Here is a 23872-nt window from a genome sequence, read left to right as displayed (position 1 = left end):
CTATTTCTCTTACCTGAGTAGATGACAGAATTTACAAATTAGGTTAGCTGCCTAAAAGTTTTAATCCATAGCTTACAAGTTACTAAAAATTCATTCATGAACTGAACAGGGCAAAAAAAGCAGCAAGTTTTTTTTTCTTTCTGAGACGGAGGCTTGCTTTCGTCCCCAGCCTGCAGTGCAGTGGCACGATCTTGACTCACTGCAACCTCCGCCTCCTGGGTTCAAGCGATTCTCATGCCTCACTGTCCCGAATAGCTGGGATTACAGGTGGGCGCCACCACACCTAGCTAATTTTTGTATTTTTAGTAGAGACGGAGTTTTACCATGTTGGCCAGGCTGGTCTCAAACTCCTGACCTCAGGTGATGTGCCCACCTCAGCCTCCCAAAGTGCTGGGATTATAGGCGTGAGCTACTGTGCCCGGCAAGTTTTTATTTTTAATCTTTTTTTTTTTACCTGCTCCTACCTTCTGAGGCGTTTCATTTTTAATTATTCAGATGGAAAAAATTCCACCACTAATATAAGCCAATAAAAATAATCATGATGACAGCTCTTTTTTTTTTTTGAGATGGAGTCTCACTCTGTCACCCAGACTGGAGTGGAGTGGCGCTATCTTGGCTCACTGCAACCTCCACCTCCGGGTTCAAGTGATTCTCGTGTCTTAGCCTCCCAAGTAGCTGGGACTACAGGCATGCCCCACTATGCAAATTCAAAATTTTTTGAATTTTTAGTAGAGACAGGGTTTCGCCATATTGACCAGGCTCGTCTCAAACTCCTGATCTCGAACTCCTGACCTCAGGTGATCCACTTGCCTTGGCTTCCCAATGTGGTGGGATTACAGGCATGAGCCACTGCACCTGGCCGATAAGTCGCTTTTCATTTTGAAGCATTATAACTAATATCTGGGAAAGGGACCATTTCCCTCTTAAATTAAAAGAAATATTCAGGAGAGAGAAAGGGGCTTGAAGGATTTTTTTTTTTTTTTTAAGCTTAGTGATACCGTTTAACGTGGCTTAGTGTATTCAAGGTAGAATTGAAGACTAAAAGATCCCAATTTTTTACCTTGTCAACAAAGAGCCAAACTCTGTAAAATATTTGAAGAGATTTATTCTGAGCCAAATATGAGTGACCATGGCCCATGGTGAGAGGGCCCTCAGAGAACATGTGCCCAAGGTGGTTGAGGCACAGCCTAGTTTTATACATTTTAAGGTGACATGAGACATCAATAAAATACATGTTAAGATATACACTGGTTTGGCCAGGCGTGGTAGCTCACGTCTGTAATCCCAGCACTTTGGGAAGCCGAGGCAGGCGGATCACTAGGTCGGGAGTTCAAGACCAGCCTGGTCAACATGGGGAAATCCCGTCTCTACTAAAAATACAAAAATTAGCTGGGCATGGTGGCAGGTGTCTGTAATCCCAGCTACTCGGGAGGCTGAGGCAGGAGAATCGCTTGAACCCAGGAGGCTGAGGCTGCAGCGAGCAGAGATTGCACCACTGTGCTCTATCCTGGGCAACAGAGCGAGACTCTGTTTAATAATAACAATAATAATAAAAAAAAAAAGCAGCAGCAGCCAGGTGCAGTGGCTCACGCCTGTAATCCCAGCACTTAGGAAGGCTGAGGCAGGTGGATCATGAGGTCAGGAGATCAAGACCATCCTGGCTAACCCGCTGAAACCCCGTCTCTACTAAGAATACAAAAAAACAGCTGGGTATGGTGGCGGGTGCCTGTAGTCGCAGCTACTCGGGAGGCTGAGGCAGGAGAATGGTGTGAACCCAGGTGGTAGAGCTTGCCGTGAGCCGAGATGGCACCACTGCATTCCAGCCTGGGAAAACAAAAACAAAAGACGATATACACTGGTTCAGTCGGGGAAGGCAAGACAACTCGAAGGTAGGTGGGGGCTTCCAGGTTACAGGTAGATTTAAATACTTTCTGACTGGCAGGCCAGGCGCAGTGGCTCACGCCTGTAATCCCAGCACCTTGGGAGGCCGAGGTGGGTGGATCATGAGGTCAGGAGATGGAGCCCATCCTGGCTAATAAGGTGAAACTCCGTCCCTAGTAAAAAAAATACAAAAAATTGGCCAGGTGTGGTGGTGCCTGTAGTCCCAGCTACTCGGGAGGCTGAGGCAGAAGAATCGTTTGAACCCGGGAGGTGGAGGTTGCAGTGAGCCGAGATTGTGCCACTGCACTCCAGCCTGGGCGACAGAGCAAGACTCCGTCTTAAAAAAAAAAAAAAAAAAAATTCTTGGCAATTGGTTATTATCAGTAGAAAGGAATTGTCTGGGTTATGATGTGGGGTTGTGGAGACCAAAGTTTTATCATGCAGATAAAGTCTTCAGGTAGCAGATTTCAGAGGGAATAGAATAGAATAGAAACAGAGAAATGTTTCTTATCAGACTTAAAAGTCTGTATTAATATTAAATGTTGGTTGGCTTTTCCTGAATTCTAAGAGGTTATAACAAAGCATGACCTTCCCTTCCCATTATGGCCTGAACCAGTTTTTCAGATTAATTTTGGAATTCCCTGGCAGAGACGAGGGGTCCAGTCAGATGGTAGGGAGGCCTTAGAATTTTATTTTTGATTTATAATTTATCAGTGAAATCTCTAAACATATTCATAAATTTTAGTAATTTGTGAGCTATGGGCTGAAACTTCCAGGCAGCTAACCTAATTTTGTCATCTACTCAGGTAAGATAAATATCTTTCATATGTGAATACTTGAGTTTAAAGGCCAATAAGCAGGAAAACTGGCACTTTGAAGCCATATGCTTCATGTTTACCAATTATTTTCATTTCAAAAAGTGCACAGGAAGGCCGGGCATGGTGCCTCATGTCTGTAATCCTAGCACTTTGGGAGGCTGAGGCAGGAGGATCGCTTGAACACAGGAATTCAAAACCAGACTGGGTAACGTAGTGAGACCTCATCTCTATTTTATTTTAAAATAACATTAAAAGTAAAATATAAAATAAAAAACAAAAACCACAGAATAAATACACTTTATTACAACTTGACAGTACCCACAGGTTATGTTTCTTCTGAGAATGTAATTCATTAACCAATTTTTATGACTATTCCTATGAAATTCCTCTGGGCCTAGAAATGCCAAAGCTGATGCCAAGTGCCTTTTTAGAGTAAGGGAACAAAATAATTTCCTAGTTCAGACTGAACTGACACACCAAAATGACAAGATACAGAGCTGCTCTGTATCAAGTGAGTTTTTAATGAGTTTATGGAAACTTTATGACACTCTCATGCATTTAAAAATTATTACTTTTATCTATTTATTTTTTTTGAGACAGGGTCTCACTCTGTTGCCCAGGCTGGAGTGCAGTTTACTGCAGCCTCAACCTCCCAGGCTCTCAGGTGATCCTCCCACCTTAGCCTCCTGAGTAGCTGGGACCAAAAGCATGTGCTACCATACCATACCATGCTATCATTTTTTGTAGAGGAGGGGTTTTGCCATGTTGCTGGTCTCGAACTCCGAGGCTCAAGAATCCTCTCACCTTGGCCTCCCAAAGTGTTGGGATTACAGGTGTGAGCACCACACCAGCTCAATTTTTATTTTGGAGAAGCACCAACTGATACTGTTTTAAGATTGTTTCAAAGTCAGTTTAATCTTCCTAGGAAAACTATGTAATTTTATCTCTTGGACACTCCCTGAGAATGTAATGAAACCCTGTAGTGTCTGTTTTGGTAAAAGTGTGTAGAAACCTAAAAACTCTTAGTCATTTACTAGTTAGAGATAGTGACTATCAAAAAAGAAACCAGAAAACCCCTACCAAACAGTGCCACGTATAAAATGGGAGTCACAGTAGAACTTGTGCCCTCTGCTTAGGGTGAGGATTAGAGAGGGTGTGTGTGTGGCTTGTCCCATCCTCAGTAACTCTGAATTCTTAGAGGCGTTCACAGCACAGTTAGGAGAGACCCCCATGTTGGGAGTGTTTCGCTCTGTCTGTGGCTATGAGCTACGGGTGGAAGGCGGCCTTGCTTGTATTATTAATACATTATCAGACACTAATTCTTCTACTTTTGGTAAATCATTTTTAGTAGTAATTCAATGTTTGTTATTAAAGGTATACAATTTCCATATATAATTTTGGAGTTCCCACCCCTTTTCATTGCAAGCACTATGTTTTACCTTCAGAAAAGACTTTTTGGCTCAGAGGCTCCATCTCTAACAACAAATCCTCTAGCCAAGGGGATTTTCTACAAATTAAAAAACATTTTTAAAAAAAAATTTCATTCCTGGCTTCAAGAGATCTTCCTGCCTGGGCCTTGGGCCTGAGCCACCATGATGGCCAAATAAACAAATATTTAAGTTTTTACTATTTCATTGTATTCTTATTCTAGTCTAGAGTATATACATTAGAACCAAGTTTCTGGCTGGGTGTGGTGGCTCATGCCTGTAATTCGAGCACTTTGGGAGGCTGAGACAAGCAGATCACTTGAGGTCAGGAGTTCAAGACCAGCTTGGCCAAATGGTGAAACCCTGTCTCTACTAGAAATACAAAAATTAGCCAGGCACGGTGGTCCACACCTGTAGTCCCAGCTACCTGGCATGCTGAGGCACAAGAATCGCCTGAACCCAGGAGGCAGAGGCTGCAGTGAGCTGAGATTGTGCCACTGCACTCCATCTTGGGCAACAGAGCAAGACTCTGCAAAAGGGAAAAGGGAAAGGGAAGTGGAAGATCCATTAGGCCTTACAGAATCCCACAATGACTGTAACTATGGTACTGGCATTAAGCACAGATTTTTATATATATATATATAAATGGAACAGAATTCAAAGTCCAGAGAAAATCTCATACATCTTTGGTCAATTTATTTTCAAAAATGGTGCCAATACTATTCAATGGAGAAAGAAAAGTCTTTTCAACAAATGGTGCTGTAACTGAATATCCACATACAAACGAATGAAGTTGGACACCTACTGGGCCATACTATATATGAAGATTAACTCAAGACGAATTGGAGACCTAAAGGTAAGAGCTACAACTATAAAACTCTTAGAAGATAACATAGAAATAAATATTTATGCCCAAGAAACAAGAGAAAGAACAGATAAACTAAACTACATCAAAACTTAAAACTCTGGTGCTACTAACAACAGCAAGAAAGTGAAAAGACCACACTCAGCATGAGAAAAAATATTTCAAAAAGATCTACAAGGAACTGTATCCAGAATGTATAAAAAACTCTTACAAGAATAGACAACCCAATTCAAAGATGGGCACAGGATTTCAACATACATTTCTCTAAAGAGAATATACAAGCGGCCAATAAGTACTTGAAGAAATGCTCAACATCATTAGCCATCAAAGAATCAATAATGAAAAACCACTTCACACCCACTAGGATGGCTATAATCAAAACACAGATAATAATATGTATTGGCAAAGATGTGGAGAAACTGAAACCCCTCATACATTGCTGGTGGAATCATAAGCCAATAATGGCTGCTGTGAAAAAGTTTGGTAGTTCCTAAAAAAACAAAACAAAATTTTTTGTTGCTGTTGTTTTGTTTTTGAAAAAGGATCTCACTCTGTCATCTAGGCTGGAGTGCAGTGGTGCCATCCTAGCTCCCTATGATAGCCTCAACCTCCCAGATTCAAATTATCCTCCCACCTCAGGCTTTTGAGTAGCTGGGACCACAGGCATGCACCACCATGCCTGGCTAATTTTTTTTTTTTATTATTTTTTGTAGAGGCAAGGTCTTGCTATATTGCCCAGGCTGGTCTCAAACTCCTGGGCTCAAGTGATCCTCCTGCTTCAGCCTCCCAAAGTGTGGGGATTACAGGTGTGAGCCACTGTGCCTGGCCTTAAAATGTTAAACATGGAGTTATCACATAACCCAACAATTCTACTCCTTTATATTCCAGAGAGCTAAAAACATATATCCACTCTAAAGCTCGTGTATGAATGTATGTAGCAGCATTATTCATAGCAGCCAAAAAGTGGAAATAACCCCTATGTCCATCAATTGATGAAGGTGGTATGTCCATACAATGGAACGTTATTTGGCCATAATACACGCTATGTATGAAGTACTCAATGCAGATAAACCTTGAAAACATTAAGTGAAAGAAGCTAATCACAAAACACGTTATATGATTCATTCCATTTATAGAAAATGCCCAGAACAGACAACCTACAAAAACAGAAAGTGGGTCAGTTGCCTAGAGCAAGGGGGAGGTGGGTGGGGTAATGGGGAATGACTATTAATGGGTACAGGATTTCTTTCTGGGTTAAAAATTGTTCTGAAATTAGACTGTGAGGACAGCTGCACAACCCTGTGAACTTACTGAATTATATATCTTAAATCAGTGAATTTTATAGTATATGAATTATTTTTTCTTTCTTTTTTGGGGGGGGTATGTGAATTATATCTCAACAAAGTTGTTAAAAAGAATCCTTTCTATGTGAGCATTAACTTCTGCTTTCTGTTTTGAGACAGTGCCCAGGCTGGAGTGCAATGGTGTGATCTTAGTTCACTGCAACCTCTGCCTCCTGGGATCAAGCAATCCTCCTGCCTCAGCCTCCCAAGTAGCAGGGACTACAGATGCACACACCACCACGCCTGGTTAATTAAAAAAATTTTTTTGTAGAGACAGGGTTTTGCCATGTTGCCCAGGCTGGTTTCAAACTCCTAGGCTCAAGCAATCCACCTGCCTTGGCCTCCTCCCAAAGTGCTGGGTTTACAGGCATGAGCCGCCATGCCCAGGAGCATTAATGTGTTAAGGAAGTAGTATGTCCACTTAAGGTTACAGGTTTAATTTTTTTCTCTTAAAATTACATTAATAGGCCGGGCGCAGTGGCTCAAGCCTGTAATCCCAGCACTTTGGGAGGCCGAGGCGGGTGGATCACGAGGTCAGGAGATCGAGACCATCCTGGCTAACAAGGTGAAACCCCGTCTCTACTAAAAATACAAAAAACTAGCCGGGCGTGGTGGCGGGCGCCTGTAGTCCCAGCTACTCGGAGGCTGAGGCAGGAGAATGGCGTGAACCCGGGAGGCGGAGCTTGCAGTGAGCCGAGATCGCGCCACTGCACTCCAGCCTGGGCGACACAGCGAGACTCCGTCTCAAAAAAAAAAAAAAAAAAAAAAAAAAAAAAAAAAATTACATTAATAATACATTATTTTAAAATGATAATTGTACTTATTGGACGCTTTATTCACACTGTGCTTACTCTTTGGTTACATGAAGTAGAAGATATCTAGATCTGGACATGAAGACATCATTACTTTTTTTTTACTAGTCACTTTTTTTTGATCATGCACAACTTGGACATGTGTTGCATTCTACTAGAAAAATGTCCTTGGCTGGGTATGGTGGCTCATGCCTGTAATCCCACTACTTTGGGAGGCCCAGGCAAGGTGATCACTTGAGGCCAGGGGTTCGAGACCAGCCTGGCCAACATGGCGAAACCCTGTCTCTACTAAAAATATAAAAATTAGCTGGGTATGGTGGTGGGCACCTGTAATCCCAGCTACTTAGGAGGCTGAGGCTAGAGAATCACTTGAGCCTGGGAGGCAGAGGTTACAGTGAGCTGAGATCACGCCATTGCACTCCAGGCTGGGAGAAAGAGGGAAACTGTCTCTAAATAAATAAATAAAAATAAAAATAAATACATAAAATAAAATAAAAATTTCCTAACCCTAGGTGTGAGTTTTTTCAGGCTTAGGGTCAGTGATAATAATAGAATGGCTACATTAAGATTTTTCCACTTCAGACAATACAGTCAGGTATTCACAGATCCAAGGCAAAAATAAAAACAAACGAGAAAGTTTCCCAAGGACCAACAGAATCTAACCAGATGTGAAACCAAAGACAGGAGTTACATACAGAGTGAACACTGACAACTACATCTCCCCTAGATTCTAATCAATCTCCAAATGGACTGCCAGCACTTTCAATTTAGTTATCGCATCACTCTCAGTTATAAAGTGTTTTCTACTTACAACTCCAAGAGAAACCAATTGGCTTAACTTTAGTTTAAGTCACTAAAATTGAGTGACTTTCCATTTTAAGCTTGTCAATGATGACTTCACAGCTATGTAAATGTTCGAAAGTAATTCCAGTGAGTTTTTCAGAACAATTTTCCCTTACAAATTGGGGCTGTGTATGTACATTTGTAAACACAGTGTTTTCTTCAACCAAGCAGTTTATCTTCATGATTCAAACCCCGCTAGCCTTACAATCGCCCATCTAGTGTTTGACTCCCTTGTATACACAGTATGCTTTAAAAATGTCAATCAGTGATTTAATTGTCAAAGATAAACCTTCCTAACAATATTTCTAAGAAATGCTATAAATATCTCAAAGAGTATTGTTGGATTAGAGGAAAGGACAGGCTTTGGAATCATGCAGCACCTGAGCTCAATCACAAGTAACAGCACTCTATGGGTCTTGGTTTCCTGTCTGTGCAATCATGATATTAATAAACACTTTGTTACATTCTTGTGAAGATTAGAAGTAACAGATAAAAAGAATTTAGCGGCTGGGCACGGTGGCTCATGCCTGTAATCCTAGCACTTTGGGAGGCCAAGGCGGGTGGATCACGAGGTCAGATTGAGACCATCCTGGCTAACACAGTGAAACTTTAGTAGAGAGTAACACGTCTCTACTAAAAATACAAAAAAAAAAAAAAAAAAAAAAAAATTAGCCGGGTGTGGTGGCGGGCGCCTGTAGTCCCAGCTACTTTGGAGGCTGAGGCAGGAGAATGGTGTGAACCTGGGAGGCGGAGCTTGCAATGAGCCGAGATTGCGTCACTGCACTCCAGCTTGGGTGACAGAGTGAGACTCCATCTCAAAAAAAAAAAAAAGATTTTAGCACAAGGTCATCAGACACTGAATAAATGATACCTCTTTTATTATTTCAAGGACTTTAGCATGTGTGATAAAATAAAGATTTGAAGTGAATTTCTTTGTGGTTTTCTGAAAACTAGATCAGCACTACACCTCAGATGGTTTCCTAAGTGCTTAACAACAATTTTTTTTGGTTGAAGAAAATAATTTCCTCCAAATCCTACAGTGACCTGTCATGTGTCTTTCTCAAAGACAATGGACCAAATTCAGTCCAAATGGACAACTGTCCAAGTCTAAGTGCTTTTAAACCTCATAATGATCTATTACTAATGTGTTTTGGGGAAGATCTGAGCTAGCCTTCTACATTTGCAAAGTATCACCAATTGCTCTCTCCAGCAGCCTAGTTCTAAAATTCAATGATTTCACTCAATAGCATCTCTAGTTGCACATTCATAATTCAATTATCTTTAAAGACCTGTTTTTCCATTATACTGAAAGATTCTGCAACACTATATGTAAGAAGAAATTGGAATGTTTTCACATTTCAGGTTTTAATTTGTATCTAACAGCCAGAAGGAAAAATTGCTACCAAAAAAAATCCCCTCTAAATGACTAAATTTAGTTTTAGAATTAAATGAATTAGTTGGTTTAAAGTATTTAAGTCTTATATATAAACAAAAATATTTACATAAGTATGTTCACAATAGTCTCACCCCATTAAAAATCAGCATTCCACATTTTTTAATGAGTTTAATTTTGGGAAAATTGACTTCATGTTTTTCTTTGCCTCCTTAAAAATGTGAGGAGGACTACTTACTAGCAGAGGCAATAAAGATGAGTCAATTAAAGATACATATATCATCAACATGTTAACCTTAGAAAGGTACTACGCAAGGTCTGCAAGACAGGTCTTAAATTATTTTAGAAAATGTATCTTTATTATATATCTGCATAGCATTTAAAATAAGACAGGATGGCAAAAGGTATAGCACAAACAACTTATAAATGCTCAATTGTGTTACATCAGCTTCAAATCCTTCCCCTGCATAAAAGAAAATGAGGAGAGAAATTTTCTGATTCTTCTAATTTCACAAAGCAAAGTCAAATCTGCTAACTCCTTTTCAATGAAGCCCATAATGACCCCTCTATCATTTTGCAACTGCACTCCTTCTTAATCTCCCAACATTTTCCCTATCCTCACATGGTTCTTAACATTTTCTAATATAATTCGTTATGATGTTTATTATTTTTATGTTTTATATTTTGTAGAGATGGGGTCTCATGCAGGCTGGTCTGAAACTCCTGGCCTCAAGCAATCTTCCTGCCTCAGCCTCCCAAAGCACTGGAATTACTGGCGTGGGCTACTACAACTGGCCTTCGTTTTTTTTATTTTTATTTTTTTGAGATGGAGCCTTGCTCTGTTGCCCAGGCTGGAGTGCAGTGGCGCAATCTCGGCTCACTGCAACCTCTGTCTCCCAGGTTCAACTGATTCTCCTGCCTCAGCCTCCCAAGTAGCTGGGATTACAGGTGTGCGCCACCACACCCGGCTAATTTTTGTATTTTTAGTAGAGATGGGGTTTTGCCACATTGGCCAGGCTGGTTTCGAACTCCTGACCTCAGGTGATCTGCCTACCTTGGCCTCCCAAAGTGCTGGGATTACAAGTATGAGCCACTGTGCCTGGCTGCATCAGGCCTTATTTTTTATTTTCTGTCCCATACACACTAAAATGTGGGCTTCACAGGGCAGGAATTTTTGTTTTGTTTTCTGATGTATTCTGAATACATACAATAGCATGTAGCAATAGGCAGGTGCCCAATAAATAATTGTATGAATATACATAACAGATAAGAACAACAAGTATATTAGTGTGCCACTTAAGAGATTAATTCTCCAGATCAGATCGAGGACATTCCTGATTAAGCATTTAAACATCCCACCACTTCAGGTTACTCAGCTCACTTAAAGACCCTACCTGCCTGAGTGCGTTCCTATGGCCACCACTGTGCCACTTGGATGAAAATCTGCACAGTGTCCTGGTTCCTAGAAAAGAGACAGACAGCTGTTGGGGAGTACATGAGAAAGTCTCCCTAGATCTATGGGGATAGTGGCAAAAACATCTGAAAATAACCTGTTTCATATAAACATAAAATTTCCATCAACTTTGTAGCTAATGAGAAATAACACGCGGCTATGAGAGGAAAAAGAATTTCTGAGCATGAAGGGGATATGCTGGCAGAGTGGTGAGGGAAAGGGACAACCAGCTTGTGGCTAGGGAGTGGAATAATAATAAGGATAACAACAACAAACACTGGTACAGTTCTTTAGCATCCACAAAGAACCTGTATCCACCTTTTGGGCTAGAGAAGGTGGATGTCTGGGTTGGGTAGAGAGAAAATACAGTAAGAGACCACTCAGAAAGAAGACAGTACAGCCTGTTGGTGAGTAGCACTTACTGAATCCAACTGCAACGCCACCCGAGGCACAAATATTTCCACAATAATTAATGCTATATAGATATGTGAAATCTTTATGATTTTACCACTGAAGCTGATGGACAAATTGAGCTTTTACGCTGCTAACTTCTTTTTATTTATTTTTTATTTTTTGAGACGGAGTCTCGCTCTGTTGGCCAGGCTGGAGTGCAGTGGCGTGATCTCGGCTCACTGCAAGCTCCACCTCCCAGGTTCACGCCATTCTCCTGCCTCAGCCTCCCGAGTAGCTGGGACTACAGGCGCCCGCCACCACGCCCGGCTAATTTTTTGTATTTTTAGTAGAGACGGGGTTTCACTGTGTTAGGCAGGATGGTCTCGATCTCCTGACCTCGTGATCCGCCCGTCTTGGCCTCCCAAAGTGCTAGGATTACAGGCGTGAGCCACCATGCCCGGCCTAACTTACTTCTTTAAAATCGGTCATGTTCACACTTTAAGACTAAACACTACCCTCTTATCTCCACCCTCTTTTACTAAATCATATGTTTACATTGGTTTGAATCAACACTTAGTCCTTTTTACTTTGCTGCTCTCAACTTTCAGTGTGAGGAGTTTCTGTGGGGAGGTTAATAATCACATCTTGCTTCACTTACATCTACCAGCCTGGTCCATTCCAGCCTGTGTTCCATTGAGTTCCACAGGCACACCTGCCTGTCCTGAGCACATGTCAAGAGCAAATCTTTGAAGGGATGTGTAGCAAGACCCCAAAGCTCATCTGTATGACCCTGAAAATGAAAGACACTCATTGCTATAAAAACCAAAGAACATAATAAAAAATATTCAGTTAATGGTTAATATCACACAGCTTACCTGTACTTCTATTTGGAAGCCATCATTAAATGTTCCCCGTAAAATAAAGTTTCGTGATGTGCCTACTAAAAATTGATCTGCCTTTCCTTCTGCTACAGCTCTGATTGTGCCATACTGATCAGGAACCTAGAAAAAAAAGTGTAAAGTCACCATATACATACTAACATGCATTAATTACTACTCGAAGCCTGCATTTATAGCTGTAAGCAATTATGAGGTAATTATGACAAAAGCCCAAATTTGAACATGGTAATCTTGTACTACTAATAATTTATTTGTCCAGACAATTACATTTTATTATACTGAAGTTATAATAATTATCAACACTCTTTACTTCAATTAATTTTAAACATGTATTTTACATGATTTTAGGAGTTAAGGGTTAAGAATAGGGAAAAAAGGCTGGGCGTGGTGGCTCACACCTATAATCCCAGCACATTTGGAGGCCAAGGCAGGTGGATCATCTGAGGTCAGGAGTTTGGGACCAGTCTGGCCAACATGGTGAAACCCCATTTCTACTAAAAATACAAAAATTAGCCAAGTGTGGTGGCAGGCGCCTATAATCCCAGCTACTCAGGAGGCTGAGGCAGGAGAATTGCTTGAACCCGGAGGCAGAGGTTACAGTTAGCCAACATTGGGCCGCTGTATTCCAGCCTGGGCAACAGAGCAAGACTCTGTCTCAGGAAAAAAAAAAAAAAGAAAAATGAAGTAAGTTCTATTAGATCACATGAAGAATGTGGTTGGGTTTTGTTACTTATTAGTTATATTAGTTACATTACTTTGGGTAAGCTACTTAGCCTAAGAAACATTTTCTGTAATATGAGGATAATAATACATGCCCTACCTACTCTTGATTGTTGTAAGGATCAAAATATAAAAATATTCTCACCACAAAAAAATGACAAATGCATGAGGCAACAGATATAATAACTACCCTGACTGGATTACTATACAGCATATCTGTATCAAAACATCAGATTGTATCCCATAAATATGTTCAATTACAATGTGTCAATTAAAAAAATGTAATGTGGAATTTCTTTGTAAATTAAAAAACAATATATTGTAAAGTATTATAATAATAGGACTCCTTGGGAGAGCAGTTTCGTTTAATGCAATACATGGAACAATCTCAGTGAACGCTGTGTTAATACATTTAATAATAATCTCAAAGAATGATTCTGAAATAATGAAATTACAAATCCCACTTTACAAAGTGGGATCTAAAATTACTCCTATAAATACAAATAACTGAATTCTAAGAGTAATTCAAATTTATGTTAGAAATGGGAAAGGAAGGAATGAACTAGACTGTATAGCTTTTAATGACAAAGGATATGAGTTATCTGTGAAGAAAATAGTGATGGAAGTTGCATTTTCAGTATGAACTGAAGGTTGTGATTAAGCAACTCTTTACTATCCATCTTCTTGGACATAAAATCCAAGAGCAGTACTATCAGAATCCTCTTTTTAAGAGGATTTTCCAGAAGATTTTCTCTGGAAAGAATGTTACATGTAGAAAAAAAAAACACTAAGCATAAATCCAAAATATAAGTCACCAAAAAAGAGAAGAAAAATTAAACTTTGTGACATTTGCTCTGGTTTTAACAGGCAAATTATTCTGCCTAATCTTTAAAAATATTCTTTCAAATTATTTTGTTTAATGGTCTTTAGTTTTTTTTGAAAAAAGTTATCTTAAAGGCAACAGCAAACTCCTTTCTTGAGGGAAGGAAACGAAATTATAAGAATTTAATAAGTTTGCCAGAAAAGTGTAGTTATCTTAATGTGGGACAAAATACCTGAGTTTAGAGTATTTAATATTTTTATATTCCATTTCCATCCTTACCTCTATTTCTCTTTCAGGATTCAGATCGTGATCCCACAGAATTATTTTTCTGTCTTTCCCTCCTCCAGTTAATAACATCCCATTTCTCATCTGACAAAGTGTGAACACACTGCCATCATGAGCTTTGATTTGTTTGCTGATCTGATATACACCTAATATGAGGGAAAAATAAAAACACTAGTGATAATACTTTTCACCAGATTTTAGTGTCTATTTGGAAGAAAACTTCAGTAGAACTAGAATTAACAATCAGAATGTTCATATGACTCAATCAAAAACCTACTTTCAGCAAGTCTGTGCAAAGCAGGTAGTAAAGCTTAAGGCATAATATAATCTTCTGCATTTATGTCAATATTTATTTACTCTGAAAATATTTCAAAATATTTTCCTCCAAAAAACCAAAGCTAAAGTAGTGATAATTCCACAGACAAAAGGGGATATAGTATAGGTTTCCGAACTTTACTATCTCTCATAATCATCTTGTATGGTAGACAGAGTAGGTATTACTCTTCTGATTTTAGAGCTCAAGACATAAGAGGTACAGGAGCAGCTTAGGGGATACCACATAGTTAGCTAATAACAAAGCTGTGACTAGACTCAAGTCTCCCACCATGATGTTCCTTTAACTTTGCAAAAACATCTTTGTTTCCTTCTGAGGTAACAGTCACAATGTTTAACATTGTACAACCATTGTTAACACAGAGGCCTTCTGCTGTGCCAAGGTATACTCCCCTTTATTGCTGAGATAGAGGAGCACTATGGAAGTTATTGGGACAAAGGTAGGCAGTGGATACCTGTAGCAGTGGCTTTTGACCTACTAGCAGAGAATAATTTCAGTATTTTAAAAATTAATTCAGCTGTACCAATGTGATGGCTAAATGACAGCCCAGTTTTCTTGTATACCCATAGCACACTTTGTTAAGTACCCAGGGAGTGACCAATGGGGTACATATAAGGTATTTTAGGCAAAACACATGTGGTTTTTAAATTATATTTTGCCCCCTTTTAAGGGTGAGGATAAGATGATAGTACTCATACCTTTTTCTTTGGTATTCATAAATGCCTTCCTCAGAGAAGCTCTTTAGCTAGATAGGCTAGCAGAGCAAGAGTGAAGCTTTTTGGAAGATGATGTCCGACAGAATTAGTTACCAGGTTCAAAATGGGAAGTTACAGCCTTATTGAAATATGGCTAAATTAAGTCAATAAATAGCCCTTAGTCCTCTTGAAAAAATTCAGGTTTAACAACTATTCATTTTCTAAAACTGTTCCTCAACTGATGAATGGATTTTAAAAACATAGTATATCTATATTTAGATATAGATATACTATACAATGTGGTATCACTCAGCCATAAAAAGGAATGAGGTATTGATACATGCTACCACCACATGGATGAACCTTAAAAACATAATGAGAAGTAAAGGCTGGGCGCCGTGGCTCACACCTGTAATCTCAGCACTCGGGGAGGTTGAGCGGGGTGGATCACCTGAGGTCAGGGGTTTGAAACCAACCTGGCCAACACAGCAAAATCCCATCTCTACTAAAAATACAAAATTAGCCAGGCATGATGGCACATGCCTATAACTCCAGTTACTTGGGAGGCTGAGGCAGGAGAATCACTTGAACCTGGGAGGCTGAGGTTCAGTGAGCCGAAATTGCACCACTGCACTTCAGCCTGGGCAACAAGAGTGAAACTCCGTCTCAAAAAACAAACCAACCAACCAACCAAACCAAAACAAAACAAAAACAACTAAGTGAAAGAAGCAAGTCATAAAAGACCACACATTGTATGACTCCATTTATATGAAATGTCCCGAACAAGTAAATCTATAGAGACCTAAAGGAGATTGGTGGTTACCTAGGGGCTGAGGGGAGGGAGAAATGGAAAGTGACTACTAACGGGTACAGGTTTTTTTTGGGGGGTGAGGAAAATGTCCTTAGGTTAGATAGTGGTAATGGCTGTACAACCTTGTAAATATACTAAAAACCACTGAACTTTAAAGGGATACTTCAATAGAGTAGATTTCATGGTATGTGAATTATATCTCAAAGCTGTTACTGAGACTGTTCTTTTTTACTATTTGAGCTGCTATTATATTTAACAAATTAACTAAAATTTCTAAGGCTTTGGTATCCTAAAAAAAATTCTCTCAGCGTGAGTATGCTAGTGGTACAAATACTTAATAAATGGGTATATACGGCAGGGAGAGAGGAAAGGGCCTGCTTGATTTGGAGGACAGCTTGCCTAATTCAGCAGAGGTGGTAGCAGAACTCCAACAAATGTGCTGTTCAGGTCAACTGTCTCCACTTACGCCAACATTTCTCATCTAAAAATACCTTTAAAATTGAACAACACAATTGTGTTCAGTGGGATAGGCAGACAAGTATCTATCTCTGTTCTGATGTGACCATGAGAGTGAGGACACCTGAGAGATGTGAATTTTCTGAGAGTACTACTGGCTTTATTTGGACATTAAAAATAGAGAAAAGCAAATTTTAGGCTTATTTCCCTATGCATGGTCAAACTAACAACAGTAGCCTGAAGGCATCATATAAGAAAACACAAAAAGCAGAGGTGTGGGAGTTTCATAGTTCTCCATTAAAATGTAAGAAAATAAAGTTTTTCTATTCTTAAGTCCACTGTCCATATTTCGAAACATGACAAAACCCTTGTTAAACACTTAAAATCCTCCCAGAATGATGGAAAACTAGAAAATAAAAAACAAATATGAAGAAAAAAATGCTTCATCAGAAATAAAAATACTCTATATAGTGATCAAGTCAGTGAGTCCTTCTCACTCCAGGAAAGTTATTTCCTGAGGTGGACCTAGTATCAATTTAGCTTAAAAAACTCAGTGATTCCAATTTAAACAAATTATCAGTTTCCTTTATGTAACATTTACCTATAAAACAAATTTATAGCCAAAGATATCTTTCTTATGGGCCTGTATTTCTGATATTCCAGTTGCCAAATAATGTTTGAAATCCCTGCCAAGCAAAATAATTACCCTTGAATTTAAAAAACCTACTCTGCCTTCAGGCTTACTCATATGGTCAAATCTATCCAAACTTAATCACAAATCTCGCCCTTCTCATCTCTAACAGAAACAAAGCTTCCATAAAAAGCTTCCATAAAAGTTTACACTGCCTGCCAAATAAAGACGTTTGGAAGGCTTTCTGTGCCTGTTTAAAGAATCAAATATTAGGGAGACTTTGAAATTTATGTTGTATTCTTAGCAACTGGGCCAATTTGATTATTTGGAGAACACATAAAATGGCAGTGTTTCTTAGCTCCTTTGCAAGACTTAAGAATAGTGAACATTTTAATGGTTCTGTAGATACTCTCAACTTCCACTTACCCACTTAAAAGATTACAAATTATTTTGCATAAGAACAATTTCAGTCTATTTCATATGTGTAAGAAACAAATAACAAAGACCTCATACCTACTTAAGAAATAGAAAATACTAATTACTTGAAGATTCCCATTAATTTATTAGGAATAAATGGTTTGGAAACAAGAAAAAAAATATAACAGCACTTTTAAGACATAAAATACAGTTTTGGTTTGTCTCCTATTTACAAAAGTAAAAGGATTAGTTGTGAAATTACACTTCTGCCATTCAAAAATGTCCTTTAATCAGACATGATGTCACAGTACACTCAAATTTTGGTTGGTAAGACTGCCACAGGTGCAGAAATGTCATAGTTGAGAATATGTAAATTGGACCTACTGAAATCTGGGAGCAAGAATTAAAAAATGGAAACTCTGGGCACTTATTCTGGTCTGGACTTCCATTTATTTCACTGCGCTCACCAAATCCTTCCCAGCCAACTGAAAACCTCACATTCTTAGCAACTTAACCCATAATAGGGTTAAGTCATGTGGCAAAGTACAAGACAGGCCATTTCATGTGCCCAGCAATTTACAAGATTGGATTTCCTGTTTCCTGTTTGTGCGTATGTAGAGAGGCTAAGCCACAAATTTTTCAAAGACCAAAATAAAAACCTCTGAACCTCTTCTTCCTGTCCCCAACCTGAACACAAACATTAACACTAACAAAAGGGTGTATTTATACCCAAATTCTGCTCAGTGTTGGAGATTCGTGAACAATTTAAAAGTCACCGTTTTAATATACTATGCTGTTCCTGGCATTTCTGATACTAAGTAAATGTGCCCAGGAAAGAAAAATGAGAAAAAAAGAAGAGAAATAAACAGGAAAAGTAGTTAATATACTGTCATTGTAACTCTCTTTTTTAAGAACCCTCAACCCACTGCCATTCTTCTCGTATGTAAATTTTGAATCTAAACTGAACGGAAGAGGCTAAGAATATACAGCCAATGATTGAGATCAGGGTCAACGGTAATACAATTTAAGGCTTACTGTTTTAAACTTCTTAATATGTCTAATTCAATTCAACAGCTGAGCTTAGAAATTCAGGTGAATGGATTTGAAAAACATTTAATTCAAACATTAATTTAGTAACAGATGGTCCCTGACTTATGTTGGTTCAATTTATTATTTTTTGACATTATGACAGATTTATCAGGATATAATGCCATCCAGAAGTCAAGGAGCATTTGAATATATGTCCTAAAAAATACAGTACAAAACTCTGTGCAGTCATAAGAAAATAGTAACATGAAATTTAAATTCCACATTTTGGTGAAAATAGTGCTTTCATCAAGACTATTCAACTTTTGCTCCTACATTGACACCCAAAGTTAAGATGAAAGTTATTTCCTTAATGTTTGACAAATAGTTTTCAAACAGCTAGTTTATGAGTTTATTCCTTTTTTCTCCCCTCTACTATTTTATCACATGGCCATGCATTCTGCCCTAACAGATAACCCAGAACCAGCTCAAGGGAGAGTGAGCCTCTATACTTTTTCAACTAACATATATCATTTCTTTCTAATTATTAATTTCCTAAAGGGAATGGTTCAGTGTAGTCAAATGTGGATTATATAAGCTCAATAAATAACTGGATAAATAATTTCATTAAAAAAGATTATGAAGAAGGTGAAAACAAAAGGTATGTTTGTGACTTGCTCATATTGTTACACTGCAGCTCTTTCTCTCCTGGTCTAATAGATGGGACTGAAAGAGCACTATGTGAGAATTTTAAGGAGTTTAATATAAGAATACTGTACCTTTAGGTCCTTTCCCAGGTGTGGGCTCTACAGTAGTTTTGCTCCATATAAGCATGACTCCACCTGAGTCTCCAGTAAGAACATCTCCATTCCCCAAGAATGCTAAACACTGCACAAATTTTGGCTTTTCATATTTCTACAAGGAAACAATGAAAATTTTCAATTTTCTTTTTGCCATGACGACTTGATGCTTACTCAACAATTTAAAAAATTAAAGATTTATATACTTAATGACATTAAAACAATCTGATCCTTACCCCAAAAATTCCCTGTTTTCTTGTTAGTGAATTGCCACTCCAGGTCCAGAAGAAAATATGAGATTTACCGCACGTAATTATAGTATTTGCATCTGTTGGGTGAAACTCCACAGCCAAAACAACTTCATTTGTTGTCTATGAAAAGGGAAATAAAACTTTAGATGAATGTGTATCCTTATCTTCTTCAAGTACCAATTCAATTACTGCTACTGACAACGATAGGGAAAGATTTTGAGAAAATGCCTCTTCTTCCAAGATAATTTTCCTGAAAAATTTTGATAATGTATTTTTGGGATGATTTAAATTTGATGTCCTTGTATTATTATATCACCTTTTGTGCTACTTATAAAAACTCTGCATTAGAAAGACATTTATATATATATCTTTAACTTTTTGCACATGCCAGAAAAGTACATTTAAAACTATCAAATCTAAGAGCAATGTACATTCTTCCTTAAAGACACTGCTATTTGTATTAAAAGAAAAAAAAAAAAGAAACTGTCTTATCTTTCTTTGTACTATTATCACGGAGCATTTATTCATGCAATTTTTTTTTTTTGAGATGTAGTCTTGCTCTGTCACCCAGGGTAGAGTGCAATGGAGTGATCTCGGCTCACGACAACCTCTGCCTCCAGGGTTCAAGGGATTCTCCTGCCTTAGCCTCCCCAGTAGCTGGGACCATAGGCACCCGCCACCATGCCCAGCTAATTTCTGTATTTTCAGTAGAGACATGGTTTCACCATGTTGGCTAGGCTGGGCTCTAACTCCTGACCTCAAGTCATCCGCCCACCTCAGCCTCCCAAAGTGCTAGAGACTAGGACTAATTTAGAGATAGGTCCTTCAGGCTGAACTCTTAAAAAGTAGATTTAGAATGGTCACTACTGATTCCTACGGAAATGAAAACAAAAACATTCCCAGAGAGCTTTTATGCTCTTTTCCCTCAAAAAATCTAGCAAAGACAGGTTTTAGGTTTAAAAGATTTATGGTGGACTAGGAAGAACACAAGCATGAGACTCAAGAAGAAATTACTAGTTTTTTCATTAAAATGATTTCAATTGAGGATATTATTCTAAAACATTGTATTTCTATAATTTCAGTAAATCATAATTCTTACTAAATTGATATTTTATAGTAAAATCATCTACTCAAACTTAACAGTCAGGTGATACCTACCTACATGCCTGTAAAGCTACTTATTAGCTAGTGTTTATTTACAGAGTGATCATTAATGTCCACTTTTTAACTTAGCAAAGAACTTTATGTGTATGGAAGCATTTCCTCTTGGCAAAACAACATGGGCCAGGCGTGGTGGCTCACGCCTGTAATCCCAGCATTTTGGGAGGCTGAGGTGGGTTGATCACAAGGTCAGGAGTTCAAGATCAGCCTGGCCAAGATGGTGAAACCCCATCTCTACTAAAAATACAAAAAAGTAGCTGGGCGTGGTGGTGGGCACCTGTAATCCCAGCTACTTGGGAGGCTGAGGCAGAGAATTGCTTGAACCTGGGAGGTGAAGGCTGCAGTGAGCCGAGATTGCGCCACTGCACTCCAGCCTGGGTGACAGAGTGAAACTCCATCTCAAAACAAAACAAAACCATGATAAAGATGATAGTCTTATGAACTGAGTTAAAAATAATAAATTTTAGGTTATACCAATAAAATGACACTTGAAAGAGTTGTTTTCAATTCTTTTTTTCCCCCACAGTTCTAATATTTCCATGAGTTTTACATTTCTGTTACTTAACATTTGGGCTTAGGGGCCTTTGCATAAGCACATAAATAAAATTCAACTAATAAAATCTAATCTAGGCCAGGTGTTGTGGCTTATGCCTGTAATCCCAATGCTTTGGGTGGCCAAGGTTGGAGGATTGCTGAGCCCAGGAGTTAGAGATCAGCCTGTGCAACATAGTGAGACCTGTCTCTACCAAAAGTAAATCAGCCGGCGTGGTGGTGTGCCCTGTAGTCTTAGCTACTTGGGAGGCTGAGGCTGGAGGATCATTTGAGCCCTGGAGTTTGAGGCTGCAGTGAGCTGTGATTAAGCCACTGCACTCCAGTCTGGGTGAAGCGTGAGACCCTGACCAAAAAAGGAAAAAAAAAGATGAAGATAAAGTACAGCATATCTTGCTTGTTATATAATTTTCCAGTGATTGAGTAGTATGGAACTATATATATATTTAGCAAGTCTAAGTAAGGTTTAAAGATTAACTGAACAGTCTTTAGTTCTCACTCAGACAAATCAAAACTACTTGACAGTTAAATCTTAGGCCAAATTAAGATAATCAAAGGGTTGTAAAACTAACAACAAATATTCCCAGTATACCCATCATGCTAGTGATAAGACAGTCAAGATATAAACTGAAGAACTCTATGAGTTTAAATCATTTTGCGTATGAGTATTGCCTTACAGGATATTATAACTTCTCACTGATATATAATACTATATATAACATCATATATATAATATATATATAACACTATATATAATATATATGCACACAGATTTTAAGTACATGGCGCAATAAAGTTTTACAAATTGAACACATTGCTATTCAGCATTCAGAACAAGAAACAAAACATTAGTAACATTCCATAAATACCCTAGATCCCCTTTCCAGTCACTATCCCCTTCCCCTATTTAACCATTATCCTCCTGACTCTTAGCAGTAAAGATTAGTTTTCTCTGTTTCATTCAAATGGAATTATACACAACGCATTCCTTCATGTCTGGGTTATTTTCTTAACATTTCATTTGTAAGATCCATTTGTGTTGGTGCACATAGTTGTACCTTGTTCGTTCTATTTGCTCTATTGTATTCTTTTGTACGAAAATATCACATTATTGACTTATCCATTCTCCTGCTGATGGGCAGGGTAGTTTCCATATTTTTGGCTACCATAAACAGCACTGCTATTTGCGTTCTAGCAAACACATGTATATATTTCTGCTGAGATGAACAATTTGGGCCAGAAGGCATGCATATGTTCGACTTTAGGTTATGTCAAATAGTTTTCCGAAATTCATTAAACTGTTCCTAAATTCACTAAGGAACAATCCACAAAGTTCCTAAATTCACTAAAATTTATCTTTCTGCTCTAAAAGTGTCCTTTCCTCCATGTCCCACAAAACTCCCATAATCCAGAATACAGTTGCCAACGCCTAAGAACTGAAGAGATAATATGGTTATATCAACTTATATGCCCAGCAGACTGTGTAAGAGTTCCAGTTACTTAGAATCCTCACCTATCTTAGTATTTTTGTCTTTTTCATGTAAGATATTTTGGTAGGTGCACAGTGGTATTGAACTTGAGTTTTAATTTGAATTTCTTTGCTAATTAATGAGGTTGAGTACCTTTACATATGCTTATTAATCACCTGGACACCCTGTTTTATGTAGTACCGGAAGTCTTTTGCTGTTTAAAAAACTGTCTTTTTCTTACTGAACTATAGATGTTTATATATTCAGAATATGAGTGTTTTGTTGGAAGTATGTATCACAAATACTTTCTCACACTCTTAAAGGTGTCTTGATAGGCTGGGCCTGGTGGCTCACAACTGTAATCCCAGCACTTTGGGAGGCTGAGATGGGAGGATCACTTGAGGTGAGGAGTTTGAGACCAGCCTGGCAACATGGTGAAACTCTGACTCTATTTTAAAAATACAAAAATTAGCTAGGCATGGTGGCGCATGCCTGTAATCCCGGCTACTCAGGAAGCTGAGGCAGGAAAACCACTTGAACCCAGGAAGTGGAGGCTGCAGCAGTGAGCCAAGATCACGCCACTGCACTCCAGCCTGGGTGAAAGAATAAGACTGTCTCAAAAAAAAAAAAAAAAAAAAAAAAAAAGGCGTCTTGATAAAGAGAAGTTTTTAATATGATTTATCTTTTTCTCTCATTACAGTTAGTACTTTATATGCCTGTTTAAATCTACTTATAAAGGTGTTCTGTATTTTCTTCTAAAAGCTTTACTGTTTTTTACCTTTCATGCTAAGATGCATAATCCATCTAAAACAGATTTTTCTGAAAGCTGTGAGGTAGGGGTCAAGGCTAATTTTTTTTCACATGAGTATCCAATTAATCCACCACCATTCACTGAAAACATTATTCTTTGCCCACTGCATTGCCACCTTTGGCATTAGTCAAGCAACTGATTTGTGTAACCTGTTTCTATATTCTCTTCCATTGATCTACGTTTGAACCACAATATCTTATAATAAGTCTTCATATTTCATATTTTATGTACTTTAACCTTATTCTTTTTTTGTTTTTTTTTGAGACAGAGTCTGGCTCTGTCACCCAGGCTGGAGTGCAGTGGCGCGATCTTGGCTCACTACAAGCTCTGCCTCCCGGGTTCATGTCATTCTCCTGCCTCAGCCTCCCGAGTAACTGGGACTACAGGCGCCTGCCACCACACCCGGCTAATTTTTTGTATTTTTAGTAGAGACGGGGTTTCACCGTGTTAGCCAGGATGGTCTCGATCTCCTGACCTCGTGTTCCACCCGCCTCAGCCTCCTGGGA

General features: G+C 38.6%; 1 protein-coding gene across 2 annotated transcripts in view; it reads right to left on the bottom strand.

Moving 5' to 3' along the window:
* The window catches only part of EML4 (echinoderm microtubule associated protein like 4), a 159042-nt gene that overhangs the window by 12805 nt on the left and 122365 nt on the right, over positions 1-23872 (bottom strand). For both annotated transcript variants that reach the window (XM_025405691.1, XM_025405692.1), the window contains 6 exons: positions 19362-19496; positions 19105-19240; positions 13950-14101; positions 12104-12229; positions 11887-12018; positions 10777-10844 (listed from right to left, as the gene is read on the bottom strand). In XM_025405691.1, coding sequence (XP_025261476.1) covers positions 10777-10844; positions 11887-12018; positions 12104-12229; positions 13950-14101; positions 19105-19240; positions 19362-19496 — 749 coding nt within the window. The remainder of the gene's footprint in view (positions 1-10776; positions 10845-11886; positions 12019-12103; positions 12230-13949; positions 14102-19104; positions 19241-19361; positions 19497-23872) is intronic.

The sequence above is a fragment of the Theropithecus gelada genome, chromosome 13 (assembly GCF_003255815.1).
Source record: "Theropithecus gelada isolate Dixy chromosome 13, Tgel_1.0, whole genome shotgun sequence".
NCBI lineage: Eukaryota > Metazoa > Chordata > Mammalia > Primates > Cercopithecidae > Theropithecus > Theropithecus gelada.
Note: the sequence above shows the minus strand (reverse complement) of the source record. Positions and strands in the feature narration are given on the sequence as shown.